General features: G+C 49.7%; 1 protein-coding gene across 1 annotated transcript in view; it reads right to left on the bottom strand.

Moving 5' to 3' along the window:
• Window positions 1–20,258, bottom strand: part of SSH1 (slingshot protein phosphatase 1) — a 34,921-nt gene that overhangs the window by 12,647 nt on the left and 2,016 nt on the right. The window contains exons 2-6 of the mRNA XM_027689278.1: window positions 17,212–17,252; window positions 4,317–4,420; window positions 2,817–2,881; window positions 1,941–2,062; window positions 146–214 (exon numbers count right to left, since the gene is read on the bottom strand). Coding sequence (XP_027545079.1) covers window positions 146–214; window positions 1,941–2,062; window positions 2,817–2,881; window positions 4,317–4,420; window positions 17,212–17,252 — 401 coding nt within the window. The remainder of the gene's footprint in view (window positions 1–145; window positions 215–1,940; window positions 2,063–2,816; window positions 2,882–4,316; window positions 4,421–17,211; window positions 17,253–20,258) is intronic.

Below are 20,258 nucleotides of genomic sequence, written 5' to 3'. Positions count from 1 at the left end.
AGACCAAACTCACTGTGTGAATAATGGACTGCAGACACGAATCCAAAATGGGAAATTTCTGTGCAAGGTGACAGGGAATCTCTCCTAGAGCAGCCCCCAAGTAGGGAAGGACATTCACATTTATCCTGTTAATGTGGTTTCTTACCCATCCCCATCAAGATGGATTTTGGTGTCACTCCACAGGCGAAGAACCATTCCTATAGTGCAGCTTTTACTGGAAGAGAGATGGTTATACAGGATGTTAGATATAGGCCATGATGTGGTCACACCAATAGCCTAAATTATTAATACCCTTTAATTTTTAAAATCCTCAAGCCTTGCTCTAGTAATGCCTAGTAATATTTTAGGCTATCAAAAGAGGCAGCTGCCCACCCTCTGCAAAGGGCACCCCAGGGGCCTGTCAAGTTGCTGTTGTGCTCCCTCCCTCTGGCTGATACAACAGACAAAAGGGACTTTAGGGGTTTATCTGACCCAAAAGGACATCTTCAGTTCAGAGATGAAATTTGGCAACAAAGCCCTACTATAACGGGGGCCAGCAATTTCCAACTGGTAAATAATTAAGCTACTGAGATATTCAGGTTTTAAAGGAAATTTGGATGCACACAACAGAACTCAGGTTTGGTTTGCTCTTTCCCTTTCTTTTTTAAGCCTTCAGCCACTTTCTACAATGGATTTGACAGGCCAGTCTAAGCACACGTGGGCAATGTGCACTTTAGAGCTTTGCAAGTTAAAAAGGATTTTATTAAACACATGTAAAAGGAATAAACCCCACAAAAGCACCTGACTAGTGAAGTTCTCAGCAGGGAGAACATTTACAGCTCAGCGGTGACATCTCAGCCCCAACACAGAGCCATGGAGTCACTCAATGAAGTCACTACTGCCAAATGACCTCTTTGTGCATGAAACTTCCCTTAATCAACAAAAACTCTGGGTGTTGGGGAGCCACTCACTGAAATGGCAGCTGTCCCTACAGTTGGGATGGATTTGTCACAACTTTTCCATCTATCTTCTTGTCTCACATCAATAGTCACCAGGAGCAAATTACTGCAAGGTTGTTTCAGGTTGGAGGTGACAGTGCAAACCTGCACTGCTGTGGCACACAAAGGGAATGCCACATGGGAATTTCCTCCATAACACTAACAACAGGAATTTCAGAGCAGAATAGGAGGCAGCATCAAAGCAATGGCAATAAACTTATGAGGAAGGCATGGCCAGGAGCTTCCCCACAGATCTCTCTGCTGTGCAAAGCTTCCCCTTTCCACTGGAAACCACCAGTAAGGTTTTCCAAAATTAAACAAAACTCGCACTGGCTGCACCAGCACGACAGGGCAGCCTGTTAAATCATGGGAGAAAAGACACAACAGCCTGGCAGTTCTGACTTCTGACTCCAGAAACCAGCCCCATCTCCCCCAGCCAAGAGCTTTTCTGCCTTGGTTTACTCACCCAGGACTGGGATAATCTGAGAGGGGCTGCGATAACAAAATATTTCCCTTGCTTTGCCAAATTCTGTGTGCTCTTATCAGTCAGACAAAAGGAACAGCTCGTTACTGACACAGTCGTTTGTTGGTTTTGGAGCTACTTCTGCAGTATTGTTTTTTGACAATATTTGGCAACTAAGCTCCCCCAAACCGGCTCCATTGCATCATCCCATCAACAGACTTGAGTCTGGTGGAGGGAGCAAGTTCCAGCTTTGCAAATGTGTCTGCAAGAGCATTTGCAGGGATGAGGTGGATGCCACATCCCTACAGCTGGATTCTACATGTGTGCTTTGATTCCAAGGGGACAGCAAGCTTTCTGGAATAAAAATGTCAGGAAACTCAATGCATGTCCTTCCTCTTGCTTGGATTTGCAGATACACATAAACCAACTGCTCAGGGGGAGGTTGGTGTGGACAGGCTCTCCAGAGAGCCCAGGCTGCCTCATTCCCAAGGCTGCCATACCTCTCCTTGCTGGAGAAATCCACCCCCAGCAGGATGTTCTCCTCAGTGTCCTGGCGCCCGCTGCTGTACACGACCACCATGTACCGCACCCGGTCCGTCCACACGCTCTCCAGACGTACAGCCTGCAAACAGGGAACCAGGCCTGCTAATTACCTTCTGGCTAATTAATATCCCATTGCTGCCTCATACTTTTTAAGGTATGATTGTGCCCCAAGGCTTTATTTAGCTGCAGTATGACACACAGCAAGGCTTGCTGCCAGTTTGACTTGGCATCGAAGGGGGAAAAGATCAGCTGAGACCACCTGCTCCAGCTCGGGGGAATGCTACAAAATGTAACCCAAAGGTTTGTTCCAAAGATTTTCAACCAGGAAGTATAAAAACACTGGGCATGCACTGAACTGAGAACATGCAGGATCAGAGGGTTGTCCCACTCACAAGCCTTCACTGAAATATGCCTGTGCAGGAGGGAGAACTGACATCGACTTCTCTGCAGCGACTTTTGCAGCAGATTTTTATCTGTAGATTTCTTTAAAAGAAAGCCCAGCCCCATGTGACGCAACTTCAAGGCTGACTTAAAAGTGTTCACAAGCATTAGCAAGCTCCTGTCTCTCCTCCTGTATTCATGTTTTCAAAATTAAATCTAACAGAACAACACATTTCAGACAGAGCAGTTCCCTGACCCAACTCATTACCTGGATGTAAAGACCAGGGCAAAAGGAGTGGACAGGAGAACACGGTAGGGCTGGGAAACAGCACAAAGTTAAGGCAACTCTGAAATCTAGGATTTGCCAATACTTTTCCTGATCCTCTACAGGTCTGTTTCAAACACTTCCAACACTTTTCCGAACAGAAGCAGGAAAATGCACCTGTCCTTACCAGTTTGATCCTGTCCTCACAGCGAAGGAGGTTGATCATCACCTGGAGGTGCTGGGGCAAGTCACCTGCAGAGGAAGGAGAGAAATCATGAGAAAGGGGCTCTTGCTGCACTAAGAATCAGCAGAGTCTTGACCTTCAAAGTTTCTCAATCAAAAAATACCAATTAAGGGAGGGCAATTAACTTTGCTGTCCCAGAGAACACCAACAGCAGGGAGATTCCTGGAGGAGCATTTTCTGGCTGTGTGAGAACCCAACCAGTGGCCTGGGTTGGGTGATGGAGCCCTTTCTTCTCAAAGTTCTGCTCATGCAACAAGTCCCTTCAGCTCCTAGAGTGGTGGGTACATTTGTTTGGGGAAAGCAAACCAAAGGAAGAAGGAATCTACAGGAAAACAAACCAAGTTCCCATCTAATAACTCAGTCATGCACTCATAACTTTCCACGAGAGATAAAATTCCTTCCGTAGGATGTTTGCTGGGCATATGGAATTGCTGACAATTAAAGAAACCCAAAGCAAAGCTTGGCATTCAAACACCCCCTTTGTGCTTGGAGTGTTTACTAAGCAGCAGCCACACAGTACCACACTGTGCCTTTCCCACATGCTCCTGCTCTCCAAGTGCCCCCAAGATCCTATTTCTTCTTGCCCAGTGACCACCTATTCCAAAACTGCCAAAGACAGAAGGTATAAAATCACTGGAGAAGCAGAATCCGCTTCCCTGAACCCCCTTATCTGCTTATCAATCCTGGTGTACACTCACCATACCCTTCCCTACCATTTCTTCCCACCAGTTTGGCACACTGGAGGGGACTGGGGGAAGGACAGCCTGTTCTCAAACCATGATAAACTCTCACAGGCCAGACTGTGGGGAGTTAACAGGAAAGGGGGTTTTCCTGAAACCAGGAAAAGGGGATATGAGCAGCTATCCAGATGCCCAAATTCTGATAAAACATCCCTTACCCTGACCAGCAACATCATACAAAACCAACAATAGGGAGTTTCAAAAGGAAGTCCCAACCATTGGACTACTGGAGGCTGGGAGAGCACTTGGAGAAATGCCCCTGCTGTGCTGAACCAGGATATCCATAAGCACCCAGAGGTGCTGAGCCCCGTGGCTCAGCACATCCACTTTTCCTCCCCCCAGGCCATGAGGAAGGCAAAGATCAAATCACTGAAGCACCAGTGACATTTCTTTATCTGTGGCTGGGAAAAACAGGGATAGATATTCCACACAACCCTTCCCTGCCCAAAGGGAGCCATGCAAAATGCCATGATTTCCACAGAGAATAAGTTTCTACTTCAGTCACAGTTCCAATACAACGATAAAAGTTTAAACCAAGACTCAATAATTCCACATTTCCATTTGAAACCCTGGGTTTGCTCAGCAGGTTGTACAAAGCCCACCAGGACAATCTGGGGAGTCACCCACCCACCCACGTGTGTCAGCAGCCCGTCCACAGGGATGGGATGGAAAAAGACACTCCAGAGGGGATTTAATCCACTACCTGCATGTTTGTGAGGGTGCTGGAGGCTTCGCTGGCCCTGGGAGCTGTTTCCTTGCTGTAGGAAAAGGGCTGCTCCTTTCACCATGAAAAAGCTCTCGCTGAGGCTGCAAAACAAATGACACAGGAGTGAACTGAAAGGAAACAGCAGCAGAGTGTGCACAGCTGGGGAAGGAAGGGCTTCCCCCACTACAACATTGTAGGATTTTGCCGTGAGAAGCTGTTCCCAGAGGTTGATCCTGCCACTTGCACCGCATGGCTCCAGGATTATTCATGGATTATTCATGTGTCATTTTCCACCACCGTGTTATTACTTGGCCACTGCCGGAGATCCTTTCCCTGAGCTGTCATGGGCTGGAAATGACTTTATCACTTGACTATTGAATTCTGCAACTTGAACACAGCAGAGGGTAGGACTTGGTGCAGGCTCAGACCTGCAACAGGACTGAAGAGTGGATTCGGAGTCCACCAGTTCCTGCTCATTTCAGTTCTTGGGATTTCTTTGGAATGCAAAAACAAGAACACAAAACTGTGTAAAGAGGAAGGGAGGGAGGGCAGATGGAACCTGCACATCACAAGGGAAAGGAAAGGGTTCTGAACCCTCTGGGGAAAACAACCAGCACAACTGAAGAAGTTTTGCTTTCCTTGGAGCATCCAGGGAGGAGGCAGGACACGGGCTGGGCAAACACCATGGCATTCCCAGAGGCAAATGACACACAGGGCCTGGAACATACCAGAGGAGAAGGTGGAACAGCACTGGTGGGGAGAGCAGGCACCAGCACAGCCTGACCACACCACCCTGACCCACACGAGCACTTCGGGAACGGTTTAGAAACAGATCTGGCCATGAGCAGGGAAGCTGCAATTCCCACATGGCTGAAAATCCCATCTCCTGAGGAACCTTTGAGCTGCCACAGGAACTGCTTACGCTGCATTTCCTCCGCTCCCAAACAGCACAAGAGCCATTTCTTCTTACAAAGCCCCATTTTCTGCCACCCCACGCTTCCAACCACAGCTCATCATTAATTACTGCAGCTACTAAACAGAAATGCTCCATTATGAGGTTGTGCTGCACAGGAGTTACTTCTGCTGCAGCAAATGATCCCTCTGGAGTTACTACTCCCAGCACTCATCTATTCCATACTTTATCCAAGGTCTTTGCCTTGGGCAGGAGTGAGCCCTAGTGCTCCCAATGCTCCGTTCTCCCTCAGTGTTTCTGAGGACAGACATGAATTTCACGTCTTTTCAGATTTTCCCATCTCTAGGAACACACAGCCATGGTTCCCAGGCTTCCTCCTTTCCCAACTGAATTTCAAGGTGCACAACCCCTGGAGAAAATGTGGATAAGGTTTAAATTTGATCTTTTAAAAAGTGAATTAAAATTTCCACCTAAATTCCAGGCTCCACAAGATCAGTAAAATGCAGCAGGAGAACCGCACTGTAATTCCAACAGGCTTTTCTCCATTCCCATTCCTGCAGGATCCCAGCACTCACCCCTGACTTCCCCAGCTGTGTCTGGACAGGAGCCCTCGGGGTTTGCTGCTCTGCTCGGCCTGGCTCCTGCTCCCAGTGGGAATGCGGCTCATTCCAGGAGCCAGCCCGGAAGAGCCTTGTTTCCTTCGCACCCCAGAGCTCACAGGAAAGCGTTAAAAAAGGCCAGAAGCGACACAAAAGCAGCGACCCCAACACAATGTATGGAATATGCAGCTTCACACACAGTCCAGCAAGAGGAAAGGAACGGTGAGATAATGCACAAGGAGGTAATTCACGGCATTCCCATCATGAGAATTTGGGAAAATGAAAAAGGATATTTTTTTATCCCTAATAAAGTGCCTAGGATTTTTCCAGCAGGAAAAACCTTGGAAAAGGCAGAGCTCCTTCCCAAAGATCTCAGAACTCCTGCTCTGATGGTTCATCTCACCTGACATTCTCCTCTCCTGCATCAGGAAATCTGTTACAATAAAGCACAGTATTCCCAATAGCAGGAAAAGGGAAAGCTGTGCTACTGGAGCAGAAAGCGGTTGCAGGAAAAGGACAACCCAAATTGTAAAGGTTTAAAGGTTTTCTCTGCCTGGAAGTGATCCGGGAAGCAAAGCCCAGAGCCTGCTGAGAGCAGGATTTCTGTTCCAGTTTGAATCCTTGTTCCCCACCCAGACCTCCTGTAGCCTCAGCATTCCCAATCTCCACACAAGCTCCCGTTTCCACAGTGCCGGACACAGGACACACCCAAACACCTCTGAGCACAAACGCATAGTTTACACCACACTGTAACAACAATATTACCCACACATCCCTTATCTCCACGCTGGGAACACTCTCTGCTCTCAGTCCCTTCGCACAACTGCTCCAAACACAGCTGAGTGAGAAAGGCAAGGCACAATATTCCAACCCCCTTTTAAATCCTGCAGATCCAGTAAACAACTAAAACTCTGGCCTTTTGTAAAAAAAACCTCCTAGAGAACGGCCAAATACTGCCATTAGAGAACAGCCCCAGCTCTGCCCCTCGGCAGCGGTGCCAGATGCCCCAAAGCAGCACAAACCAGTGGCTCATACATACAAATTTGGGCTGGTTTTCTTTGCACAGCAGCAGCATCGTGCTGGCCCCAGAGTCAGGCAGAAGCCAGGAAACTCGAAAAGATTCATAACTAGCAGTAAAACTCACATCCTTCTCCTTCTAAACCCATAAAAGAAAAGAAGGCAAAGAAAAGGTCGACCGTATATTGTGCGTGGAGCAGAGAGATCGCGGCTGGTGATGCTCCCCGGGAACTGGATGGCTTTTAGAGAACACTGTGTCTTCCACTGATATCCTGCCTTGAAAAAGCACTTGTCCCAACACATCCTGATGAAAGAGGGCCATTCAAGAAGGGAAACAACCAGCTGAGGCTCGTCTAATCATTTCCCTCCTCCAGACTTGTTTGTTTGTTTGCTTCCCCCCTCGTGCTCCGGAGGCAACGTGGCTCCTTCCAGCACCCACACAGCCCCTTGCTGTGGGAAGTCCATATTCCCTGAGACAGGACTGGAGGAAAAGCCTCGTATCAACTGGTGCCTGTTCATTCCTTTATGATTAAAGCACTGCAAGCCACCACCGTAATACAGATACAGCAAATTAAAATGGTCCTTTCCTCACTGTACAGCTCCCACGTTGGACTTTCAGAGTGACTCCCGAGTTCCTGAGCTCCTGCCGAACAAGGAATTCTCTCAGGTGCCTGGTGTTTGTGTGTTGGGGGCTGGCTGGCACCGAATTCCCTGAAGATTTGTCCTTACAGACCCTAATCCTCCAAGCACAAACTGGAATGCCATGCTGGTCCCACCAGCCTGACCAGGGGGAGAAGCAGCTCCCTGTTCAGTTTTCACCCGGTTCTCACCCGGTTTGACTGGCACACACCACAGAAACCACCCATTCCCTGGATGCCCTTCCAGGAATCCTGACCAGCACAGCTACTCTACAAGGAGTCACTTCAGGCTCTCAAATAAATGCAGAGCCCACAAGTTTTGTGCACCCCCAGGACCCTGGAACTCCAGTACAGCTGCAGATCAGTCCTCCTTCCACTCCCTAAGCTCAGCTCATCGAACACATGGAATTATCTCCCCAAGAGAGGTAAAACCCTACACATTCAGCAGCTGGGAAAGGCCAGGAGGAGGGTACAGACAGCTACAGCCCCTTCTGCACCCAGGCACTGGCAAGGAGAGGGTGCTCATGGCCACAGCTCCATGGAGAGCCGGCTCCAGCGGCTCTTGCTCCATCCGGCGGCTCCGTGCTGCTCAACTTGAAAAGGAAATATTTCTTTCCCTTTGGGAAAGCTCCAGAGGAGTGTGGCTGCAACACACATCAATCACATCTCGAGTTGCTGAAGAACACAATAGGCAGCGCCTTCTCGGCGGTACAAACCACCCCCCGGCTTCAGGAGTAAGAAATCTGTTAAAAATACTGGATTTTGGGAAAGGACAGCTTGCTTTGCTATAGTGGCTCCAGCATGTCCTAGGAAGAATCCTGGCATGCCTCAGGTGTTGGAGTTCCATGTTTTAATGGGGAATCTCACATAAGCCATGATGATCAGGACAGAAGAAAACACCCTTATTGCTACAGAACATCTCAAAATAAATATCCACACTTAGAAGTCAGGAGAGAGAGAACCACTTTTCCTGGGAAGCCCCAGCCAAGCCTGAGGTGAGTCAGCAGCCTCCTGCTGCCTTTCTGCAACCAGGTCTATGTTTAAGGAAAAAAACCCAAACCCCTGCAAAAAAAGGAATGTTCACTTCTCCCAGAATTGGTCAGGATTTTACAAAGGCAAACACAGTAATGCCACCTGGTTTCTTGGGTTTTATGGCATCTTCTACTCAAAACACTTCCAAACTGAAAAGGTGAGGGAAAAACAGGCCTCCTGAGCACCACAGAATGAAACACACTTCCCTTTTCCACAGCTCTGTTGATAAGGAGGAAAAGAACTGATCTTTCCCCCTTTTCTTGTCCCATTTGCTGCTCAGTCTGGAACAAGCCTGGTCACCTCAAGGAAACCAAGCAAGGACACAAAACACAGCCCTGGTGAGGGGCCAAGCCCCCTCGGATGCTCCCAACCTGGTCAGACCTCTCAGTGTTCCAGAGGTGGATTTTAGGCAGGGCACTGCTGCAGGGAGCAGAGGGAACTGGGATCATCCCACAGCCACACTGAAAGTCACACAAACCAAGCTGGAAGCACATCAAACAGAAAGGAAGATACAGGGAGAGGAATAGCAGGAAGAGTTGGGAGCAGCTGCACAGCTCCCACTTCCCAAGACAAGCCGACAGTGGAAGCAGTCAGGCTGCTGCCTTTGGCTGGAGAGAGGCACATCAGATAACACTTCCTGACCAGGAGAGGGGCCTTTGGAAGGGGCCTGAGCAACACAAACAGCGCCAGGGAAAAGGCACTTCAAAGCTACTCAGTCCTGCATGCCCCAGAACAGCCCTGGGGGCTGCAGGGAGTCCCTTCTCCTGCTGTTAATGAAGGACTTTGTGTGTCCAAGTGGCCTTTGTTCCCTGTCACACCAGACATACAGAGCCCAGAGCCACAGAAAGGTTAAATGACACACAGAGGAATCACCTTGACAAACACAGCTGCAGTATCTCCACAACCATCCCTGCTCAACCTGACACGGAGCTGGCTGCCAGCAGGAATGAGCAGCACCTGGAAAGCCCAGTTCCAACGTGTGCAATGATGTTTTACAACAATCTCATTGCACATGTGTAGAATTTGTGATATGCTGACAAACTCACCTGGGATCAGGACTGTGGGTGCCCAACACACCTTGGAAGGTTGGTGAGAGCTGCTGGGATCACTTGGATTGAGGTGCTTTACCTCTGCTGAAATCTCTGCAGCATCACTTGGATTGAGATGCAGCTTTAGGAAATGTTTGTCTTCTGAAAGCTCCTTTCATCCCCAAAGTCATCATTCCCAGTTTTCCTGAGCTGAAGACAAGTCATCTCCAGAAGAAACCCAAAATGTGAGCTGCAAGTCTGATGTTCACAAGGAGAACATTTCCCCTTCCTTGGACATCATGCCAGGGCAATGAGCTGCCTGCGAGGGGGCCAGGCAGCAGCCCCGGCTGAGGGGGGTTTGTAACAGCTTCCTACAGGGACAAACATCTTTCCATTGATTTTCAAGGAAGGAGATGGTTGGGCAGGCAGGAAAACCCATCAGGTTTTGCTGCTCTCAGCAGTGCAGCGACCAAAGGGGGGTCTGAGCACACATTGTTGGCTCAGAGGCATGGGCCACATCCCGGCACAGGAATGCGAGAGGGGCTGGAGACACTGCAGGCCGTTCACACACAAACACTCCTCTGGCACAAAGGGGAGAAAGGGAAAAATGAAATCAATCATGAAGCCCACAGAAGCCAATTTCCCAACACAAACAGACTGCTGCTGATGTGCCTCCAGCTGCTCCTGGGATGCATCAGGATGGAGCATTCACCGGCACAGCTCCGTACGGAGCCAAACTGGCTCAGCTGTGTGTGCCCCACGCTGAGGGTACCCCATGACCCAGGCTGGGCCTGCAGGCAACGCTGCAACAGCTGGGATAAACCTCCAAGAGACAGGGCAGGAAGAGGGAAGCAAACAAATCAGCAGGATCATCCCTCATTCCAGCAGACTTGCGCAGAGTAAGTTATCAGAACTGCTCCCAAATGGCCAGGAATGAGAAAATTCTAGGAATCCCTAGTACTTGGATGGGGAAAAGCCAAATAAAATAAGAGATTGTTTCACAAGGAAAAAGAAATCCTTTCTGCTCATCCCATTAATCGCAGAGTTCAAAAAGGCATGAGGCTGATCCCAGCATCAACTCAGTGACATGATGGGCTTGGAACTCCGAGGAGCATTTCTGACATTCCCACTGAAACACGATGGCAGTTTTGTGACAGCCACTGGCTGGGCCAGATCCTTTCCCTGCATGAGCTGCTGGGAAGAAACCCTCCTCTCCTTCTTTAGGAGTATTAACCCTATGGAGCTGCCCAGCCACTTTGTGCTTGGAGTTCACCCAGGACTTTCCCTATCCCCCTGTGCCAGCCCAGGGCCACCCACTCCGCAATGGGATGTGAGGAGTGCTGCTCCACACAGCTCCATGGAACAGCTTCTGCTTGCCTGGACACATGGATTCAAAGGATAAGGCTATGGAAGGTGGCAGCTGGCATAGGGAAAGAGCAAGAGGCACATACAGACATTCCAGCATCGGCAACAACATGGATTTCCCCATGCACCCTCAGCTGTGCAGCATCCTGGTGGTCTGAGGGAAGCCAGCTATTCCTAAAACACTGGCTCCCTTCTGCCCTCACATCAAAGGACACCCTGTGTTTTCCTACAGGTCACTTTTTTGGATGTTGTTGCCAAGTCACTGCCATCGCTGTTCCATGACTGCAGACAGAGAGGAGAGAGCCCACAAGCCCTGGAGTTGTCCCAGAGCCATGTCCAAGCTGGAGGAGAGGTGGGATGATGCCCCATAGAGAGACAGAGCTTTCGGGCAGGAGCCAATCCTGCCCTCACCCTCCTCCCCAGGAGCCACTGGCACACCCCCCGATCCTCCTGCATTCCTCCTGTCAGCTCATTGTTTTCATCTTTCCAACTATTTCCTTAAGTCACCCCACTGCACCCACTCAACAGTGTCTCCCGGAGACAGCCCAGGGAAACAAGTGGAAACTCTCCAGCGGTGCCACTGGGAAAGAAAAGGAAGGTGAATAACAGTTTGAAGGATTAAGAAAGCAGCTTCCTGGCGGTGTGAGCGAAGGGCAGCCAGGACACAGACAATGGCATCGGAAGCACGGCTGAGAGCCTTGGTGGCACAGCAACCCAAAAAACAGCTCAGCTGCTGGGCTTCAGGAGGACTCCAAAAAAGGCAGCTCAGAGCAGGGAGTACTTGACACACTGGTAACACGGAAAAATATAATAAACTAAATCCAGAGGGATCACACGGGGTAAAAGCAGAGCGAGAAAAGTTCTGACTCAACCCTGACACCTCCCTGAAGGCTTAACTAGACCACGGCCTGGGGGAACGCAGCCAGCACCTCAAAAATCAGGAGACCGTCAGGCAGGGGCAAAGCTCCTGGCAAAAATGTGTTGGTAAAGACCTCAGGATCACTCTTCCATCCACTCCAAACCCATCTCTTACAAGGAGAATGCAGAGGGAAGCAGACAGCTGGAATCCAAAAGGTTTTGCAGGGCTGGGAGGGTGATGCCCAGTCATGGGCAGTGCTCTCTGCTGGGATATGAGTGTTGGATGTGACCATTTGGATGGCAGTCAGGGCAAACAAGGAACCTGGCAGCTTCCTGGGAAATCTGAAAGGCACATTTTGTCCCGTTCCCTGCATTTCTGGCTGACTTGGTCTGTGATGTGAAGCCCCAGAGGTTTCCTGCCCAGTTGCCTTCACCAGCGGTTCTTGCAGCAGGATTCCTTCAGGAAGCTAAAATTTTCAGAGATGGAAGTTCTGCACAGGAGAGTCCTGATCCCAAATAAACCTGAACAACTAATGGATGCAGTGTGCACCCTAATCCATTTGAATCTGGGCTTATTTTTGACTTATTTTGCTTCTTGATTTGTGCAGTGGCAAAGCAATTCTGCATCAGGGATTCGAATGCTGCAAAGGGATGTGTAAATGTTTGGGAAATAAACTCAGCACTCTTGGGAAATAAACTCAACACTTTTCATTAGAAGTAAAGCCAGGCCTAGGAAGGTGTTCTATCCATTGCACATTGTCCAAAAACATCTTAGCACCACTTGCCAGGCAGACCACAGCTCTGATTTGTATGAGAAATCCCTGACTCACAGATCTTGGCAGACGATTATCAAAGATTAAGATATTTAAAATCAAGAGGCATTTGGAACCAAAATATTGCTCTGACCCAGCTCTAACACCTAAATAAACAGTGACCACACTGGCCTTTTACAGAAACAAATGTTCAGTGCACAGCCAGCACCTCTGATAACAGGACCAGTTGGTTTGGGTTCTGCCAAACTGCTGAGGTTTCATGGAATAAAAAAAGGGAAAAAAAAAAAAAAGATGTAGATACGATTCCAAAAGGGTCTGATCTTCACATCTTCAAACTGGCAGCTCTCCTGCTGTTCCTCTACCTACATCCAAATAAACTCCTTGTGTTGCTCAACTGCAAGTCAGCAACAGTTTCCTGGAAAGGCCCGATCTTAACTAAGCGCCAAGTAAGCGCAGTTTCCTCGGCTCCACGGTGTTTGACCCTCCCCACACCCCCCATCACAAAACGGCAAGGCCTAATTACATCTCAGTCGGCCACACCCCCAGGCCAGAGAGCTCCCGAGGGTCGGGAGCCTGTGGATTTGCTCCCATTGTAGGGAGCACGCTAAGGCAGGATGCGGCCGCCGGGCCAGGATGTGATTCAGCGTCCTGTTTTGAACAGTTCATGAAGTCAGCAACTTCTGCCCCGAGATCTCCACCAGCTCGCTGGGACACAACCAGTCTGTGACAGGACTCGTCAAGGGTGTCACGAGCCGCTGTCCCCACAAATAAACCCTCACACAGCTGTCCCAGTGCTCTCCCAGCCCCAAGCGCCTGCCCGGCACATGGCCACGGCCACCCCACGCTGTAGGGACAAGCCCTTCTCTCAGTGCTGCCTCCAGCAAAACATGCTCCTAAATCCATAAAAAGGTTAAGGATCAAGGTGTTAATAAATAATTTTTCGTGCATTAAAATATCATGTATGTAAAATAGAACATATATACATATAATGTACATATATGATATACACTATAATATAATGGCATCCCCTGGTGTGTGCCAGAGGGATGATCACGGAATCATTTAGGTTGGAAAAGACCTCTAAGATCGAGTCCTACTCTTCCCCCAGCACTACCAAGGCTACCACTAACCCATGTCCCCAAGTGCTGTATTCATGCAATTTTTAAATCCCTGCAGGAGTGGTGACTTCACCACTGCCCTGGGCAGCCTGTGCCAAGGCTGGACAACCCTTTCCATGAAGGAATTTTCCCTAATATTCAATCTAAACTTGATGATGCTCTGCAAAGACTTTGTCTGCAGCAACAACTCCTCCTGTTGATCACTGATCTGCAAATGTACATGAGCCTAACCCTGAAAACCTCTACCTCCCACAGCTGCTCTTGCCAACTCCTAAAATTTGGTTCACTGGTGCCAAACAAGAACAGTTCTTTCCATAACCATCTTCAGTCTTGATCAGAGGCTGGAGATAACCAACTTCCAGGCCCTTCTGCAGCAGTTCAACCTCTATCTCCCTGTGGAAGGTGCCCGAAAACACTCACCAGGCCCCACATTCAGGCTGTGATTGTAAAGCCAACAATGGCAAAGATTACAGAACGACTGGCTAAACAAACTTATTTATGTTTGTAATTAAAACCAGTGATTATCTTGCTGTGTTTGCCAACCACATCTGAGAACCAGCCAACACTCACAACTGCCTGGGTTTGTGCAACGTCTCCTTCGAGTTGGTGCGACAGAGCCAACCCCTGTCCAAGGGTGAGAATCCACTGGGCTGCACCAAAAAGCAGTGTAGGAAAAACTGCACATCCCCCCCTGCCAGCGAAGAGCTCAGCTCAGCTCTGCTCTGCCTCCCCTGTGCTCCACACCATCTCCTCTGGGGTTGTTCAGAGCCAGAGGAGCAGGACGTGGTGCTGCCATAGGGCCGCAGGCACCGCGCGCACAAGGCTCACGTGGAGCTCGGCCGACCCTCATCTTGGACAACTTAAGGTTGGGCTTAACTCGAGGTTAACATATCCTCCCATGGGCTTGGCCTAACCCTGCCTGCAGTTGTATTATGATCCAGGTGAGCTGTGGGTGCGCTGCATCTTTAGGGGAAAAGAGGGATCCCACTGATGGGCATCCCCAGAAGGGAGGTTTGAGCAGACACAGATCTACACTGAGCCCAATAGGGCTTTTAGATCTCACTCTGGGCTCTTACATTTTCTTCTGCTGTGAATCTTTACCTGTGGGGAGCAACACAGACTCCTGGCTGTCTGCTGGGAATAGTGTGGATGGTACCTGGTAGATGCTTCCACAAAAATTTTTGGAAAGGAAGAAAAAGAAGACTTAAAAGTAACTTAATTCTAAGAAAATGCAGACAGCAACAATATGTTTGAAAGCAAAGCTGAACCTGAATCGTGTCCCCTTGGCCTGTGTTAGGGTAGAAGCTGTTCCAGGGAGAAAACAGGAAGAAAAGCATTTTGGAATGACAGGAACCATAAGGAAGGATGGCCACAGAGCAGCAAGAGGTGGCTGGGTACAAACTCATGATACAGCCCTGTTCCACCAAGAGAACAATCAGCTGGCTCACGGAACCAGATCCAACCATGCAATCTTGAATAAAAATCCTGAAATTTTTTGGAATGCATGAAAATAACCTTGTTCAACAGGCAGATGAGCAAATTATGTCATAACTGTGTAACAGCACTGCCACCCTGTACTGGTGAAACTCAGCTTGAGCCGGCAGCATGATGGGGACATGTTTCCAACAATCCTTCCTTTTCCTAACCCTAAGGATCTCCAAGGTCTGCAGAGCCAGGAGCTGCCAACCCCTGTGCTTGGGGCACGTGTGACAAAGCCCAGCTGTCACCTCTGTCTGCACCAAGGCTAGAGCAGGATTTAAAGATTCACAAACACCATCACAGCCTGTTCCTGCAGGGTTTTTTTTTTCAGAGCAGCAGCACAATGAAGTTGAACAATTCTGCCACCCCATGGGCACGGGCAGAGTCTCCGCAGACTGATCTGGAGCAGCTGCCGGTGGGAAGGGGACAGGATCGACCCACCAAACTATGAGGAGCTTAATTTATCATCTACAGTGTGTCCACACATTTTCTGCAGCCCCTGGCAGTGTTTCCCCCTGAGGACAGCAAAGGCTCTGCACCAGAGCCATGTGATTCCCGAGGTCTGTCTGGCTATTTAATTACCAGATTCTTATCCTGACAATTGTATACGGAAGAGCAGCCCCAGGAGACTGAAGGACAGAGGAAGCTCGTGGGATCTCGGTGTCCAACGTCAGTGCTGCAGCATTTTTCAGCAGCCAGTAGAAAACCATCAGCCTTTAAGCCTGGTCTAAGTACATCTACACTCCCCATGACTCTGGTTGGTGGTGGATACATGTATTCGACTTGCAAAGAAGCCAGACAGGCCAAAGGTGGCCACAAATCCAAGGATTTATCTGGACATTGAAAACATTCGTAATGAAGAGGATGAAGCTGCATTTCCTCTTTCAGCACAGAACTGAATATCCCAAAAAAGAGGCTGTCATCCTGCTTGGTTACATGTTACTGTTTAATGCAACACGGGAAAAAGCAAAAGAATTAAAAGAATTATGGCTGTGTGGCTGTTTGTGCCTTCAGCAGATTCCTGCTGGAGCACTGCATTGCGCAAGGAGAAAAACCAGGAATCCTGAATTTTGCTTTAACCGATACAAAATCCATTCCCCACAAAATCAGCTCTCAAATGGCATTACAGACAGCCATGAAATACCTGGAATGCACAGGAGAGCACACAGAGCCAGACACACAGCACTTCTGTCTGCAACCATGTGAGTGCAGACAGGACAGTCATGGAATTCCGGGCTTCCCAGGTGGGCTGCAGCCATGAGAAACCACCCCGGAACACAGAAGCAAAGAATTCTGACTTTCCTGCTCTGTCAGGGAGCAACTCTGCTTTTCTGCCCTCTGACTTCACTTGCAGGGCAAAGACAGTCTGAGCAGCAGCACGAGTGGCTTTGCTTTTATCTGAAACCAGGATAACTAAAGCAGGAAGGAGTGGCAAGGAGGAGACAACTGAACTGCTGCCTATCTTTACACTTCTCTCCCAGGCTGTAGTTTACAGGTTAGAGGGTAAGAGCTGCCTGCAAGAGCTGGGCTTGGAGTGGAAGCCCCACAGAATTACTCAGAGCCCCATCAGCCAGGGCCCCTCCACAAGACCTTTGTGTCATCACTTCAGATCTGCACAATGTCGGTGAGGATCTCTCAGCCCTTTTCTCCCCGCACATGAAGAAAGTGGCTCTACACAACCCCAGGGAGTCCAATTCCCAATGGTTAATGCCCAGGAATGAGCAGAGCTCTCCCCTCCCCAGCCCGGAGCCTCAGGGAGCAGCAGCAGAGCCAGAGATGCTGCGATAACAGTTAAGTGCTGTGGCCAGAGCTGACGAGCAATTTTCCAGTGTCCTCCCACCAGGAAAAAAGCATCACAAACCCTCTTTTATGCTTTTAGCTCGTTAAATGCTCATCTCAAAGTTGATAAGGGAGAGAGCGTGCCCACTGCTCTGCTCTCTGCAGACCATGCCGTTCCCTGCAGGCAAGGTACAGGCTCGAGGTCGGGGATCTCTGCGGGATCAGGACTTGGATACATGGCAGACAATTAACAGCACTGGAAACAATGTTTAGAGCCCAAAAGCTCCGCTTACCTCACATTTAATTTACGCTCTTCATCGCTGCCAACCTCCAGCTGAGGGGAGAAAAGAAGGACACAGAGAAAGTTACACGTTGCTTGTTTCCACATTACAACTACGAATAAACCCCCCGCACTTTTTAAACCCATCCCTGCAACAACAGGGTGCGGGTGGCTGGGGGGGGGTGTTTCTTCCCGGTGCTAGGGATAAATGAGACTCCCTAGTCATGCCATCAGCACCGGCGCCGGGTGACAAAGGGGCTCACGGGGATTTTAAAGCTATTAGGTCCTAATCCTGCAAGCTGGGCCTGGAGCACAGATCGGTTTGACGATCGTCACGGAGCGCACACATCGCGGCCACCGCGCACACACGTGAGGGCAGCGCCGGGAACCGCGGGCTGGGCACGGGGAGCGCCGGGGTTCGGGGGGTGCGGGGACAGCACAAGGACACAGCCTAAAGTGCCCCGCTGGGGCTGTCCCAGCTCCAGCACCTGAATCCCAACCTGGCACCACCAAGCCCAACCACTGCTCACACCGGCAGCACAACAAGGCCACCTCCACCTGGACGCTGGCCAGGACAATGCCCACCTTGTTGCCCAGGCATCGGCAAGTCCTACGTCTGCTGCCTTCCTGAGGGACACACTGCTCTGGTGGCAGGCACGGATTAAAACAGGCACTTTCTCACCAGGCACTGGTGGGAAGTCCCCCTGGAGGCAAATCTGGCTGCTCCGGTGACATTAGTGGCCCTCACACTTTATTTACTCTCCCCAAAGCAGAAGTGTGGCTCCAGCCTGCTTCCAGAAACAAGCATTTTCACACAGCCCTGCTTTCCAGCCATCCCTGCAACTTCTGGACAAAATTCCTCATTAAAGGAAAACAGAATTGGGGCTAATTGCATCCAGAGCTGATCAAAAAAAACCAACAAAAAACAAACAGGCTCAAAGATAATTCTCCTCCTTTGGTCCTGTGTGAGTAGACAGGGGAGAAAAGGGCAGGGGCAATCCCTTGGAGGGCAGGGCTATGCTGGGGAGGTGGTTTGGGCCCAAAAAGCAAAGTAGGGATTTTACAGATGGTCCTGCAACAGGAAAACCTTCACACTCACAACACACCAGACCCTGACAAAGCTGGAAGTACACACGCCTTGAAGGAATCAGTGCTGACACTCAGGGAACATCCTGGTATTTACTACAACATTGCTGAGAACCCACATCAAATAAGGGTCACCATAAGGGTTATTTGTTTCCAGGTGCTTTTGTACAAGTTAAAAATAAGCAAACAATTCCATTTAAAATGTTCAGGCTTGGGGTTCTGTGTGTGTGGAGGACCTGGATTGTTCCCCACTCCTCAAGTTAGCACTGGGGAGGCTGGAGTGCACAGGAGCTGCTCTGCTGAGAATCTGTGAGAACCAAGTAAAGCCAGAGGAAAAAAACCCTCCAAATGCAACAGCAGAGGCCGGATATTGGAAATATGGCCATTTGGAGGAAGAGAGATGCACAAGGCCCATCCCAACTGACCCAGCAGAGGGTGAGGAGCATACCAGGGCTATTTTTAGTCTGTTTACAGTGAGCAGTGGCAGCACAGAGCTGGGCTCTGAAGGCAGAGCCCCAGAGAACCCTGAGTCCCAGTGCTCCCACCGGCAGATCCCCCAGCCCTGGGAAGGTCTGGCAGGTTTGTGGCCTTTGCAGGGCCACCCTCCTGTTTGTTTGGGTCTGTCACGTAGCAACAAGGGGGAGAAAAACTCTTTTTCCCTTTTTAAACAAATGTGACTGAACTCTTGGATGTTGTCAGCTGGGGCTCGGCAGCAGGGCTGGGCCTGGGGTTGCTGTGGGCTCCTCTCCTGCAGGAGCTGAGTTGCTCTCAAAGTCAAATTTCCCTGTATCTTCTATTAAAAAGCTGCAGTAAAACCAAATCAAAGCAGCAGCAAGGCTGCCACGCCAAGCCCTCCTGCCTTATCCTGCTCAGAGCATCCCTCTGAGCAGGCAGGTTTTGGGGTGCACCACCTCCCACGGTGATGCTGTGGACCCACAGCTGATCCCACCACAGCACAGACACCAGGAGCAGATCCCCACCAGACACATCCACGTCCTCCCTGGGGACTGGGCCAGGCTGAAGGACGTGGCAGGGAACGGGATATGTGTGGAGGGGAGATGCACCAGCAAGTGCAAGTTCCCAAGTGTGTATGAACCCCCCTCTCCTAAGAATTTACAGCTCACTATGTTAACACAGCAGCAAACCTTGTGCAGGCAGCAGCATCCATTTTATAAATTCCTTGGGGCTCATGAGTTAGAAGAGGCCCAGCAGCACAGTCACAATTAGCAAAGATGTATGGTCATCATTTTCCATTAAAAATACCTTCTAGTAATTATTGAGTAGGCTAAAAGTCCCAAGGAGACCTGGTTTCCCATGCAAGAAAGATCCTAAAAGATCAGGGAGCACGCTGGCACTTCTGGATGGGATTTTTCTTTGAAATTAACTTTGTAAAAACAATATGCTGAATCTGGAAAAAGCTCGTTTCTGGTTTTATGGTAATTCAAGCCAGAAGGAGCCATTCCAACAGGAGTGAGTGTCTTCCTCTGGGAGCCATCACAGCACACCTGAGCTGTGGGTGCTGTGGGCAGAGGAGCCCTGCCATGGACATCACATGGATGCAAGTTTGGGGCAGCATTTTTGGGAGGAAAAGGGAGAATTGTATGGTAAAAAGAATCACCACCAGCAGCTCCTACACCAAGCAATGCCCAACACAGATGTACATGGCAAGGTCTACTTCGACTCCTCTCCCACCTGCTCCAGTTAAATCCAGTCTAATTCCACTGCCTGCAACAGGGTTATGGCTCATTTTCCTCTCCACAGATTGGGTGGTCAGTAGGCCTTGTTTAAGGCTCTGTCTAAACTAGAACCCAACAAAATTCCTTCTGAGAACTCCTTGGGAAAGCACATGTCCTGTCTCCAAGTTTCTCAATGAACACGGTGTGGCCCAAACCGGGTTTCTGCAGCCAGGGACCCCCCGCAGCCCCCGGGGTGAGGGAGAACCCGGGAGCCTTGTGGCACTGCCCCCCTCCCGCT

The sequence above is a fragment of the Neopelma chrysocephalum genome, unplaced genomic scaffold, assembly GCF_003984885.1.
Source record: "Neopelma chrysocephalum unplaced genomic scaffold, ASM398488v2 Primary Assembly neopelma1_77, whole genome shotgun sequence".
NCBI classification, from domain to species: Eukaryota; Metazoa; Chordata; class Aves; order Passeriformes; family Pipridae; genus Neopelma; species Neopelma chrysocephalum.
Note: the sequence above shows the minus strand (reverse complement) of the source record. Positions and strands in the feature narration are given on the sequence as shown.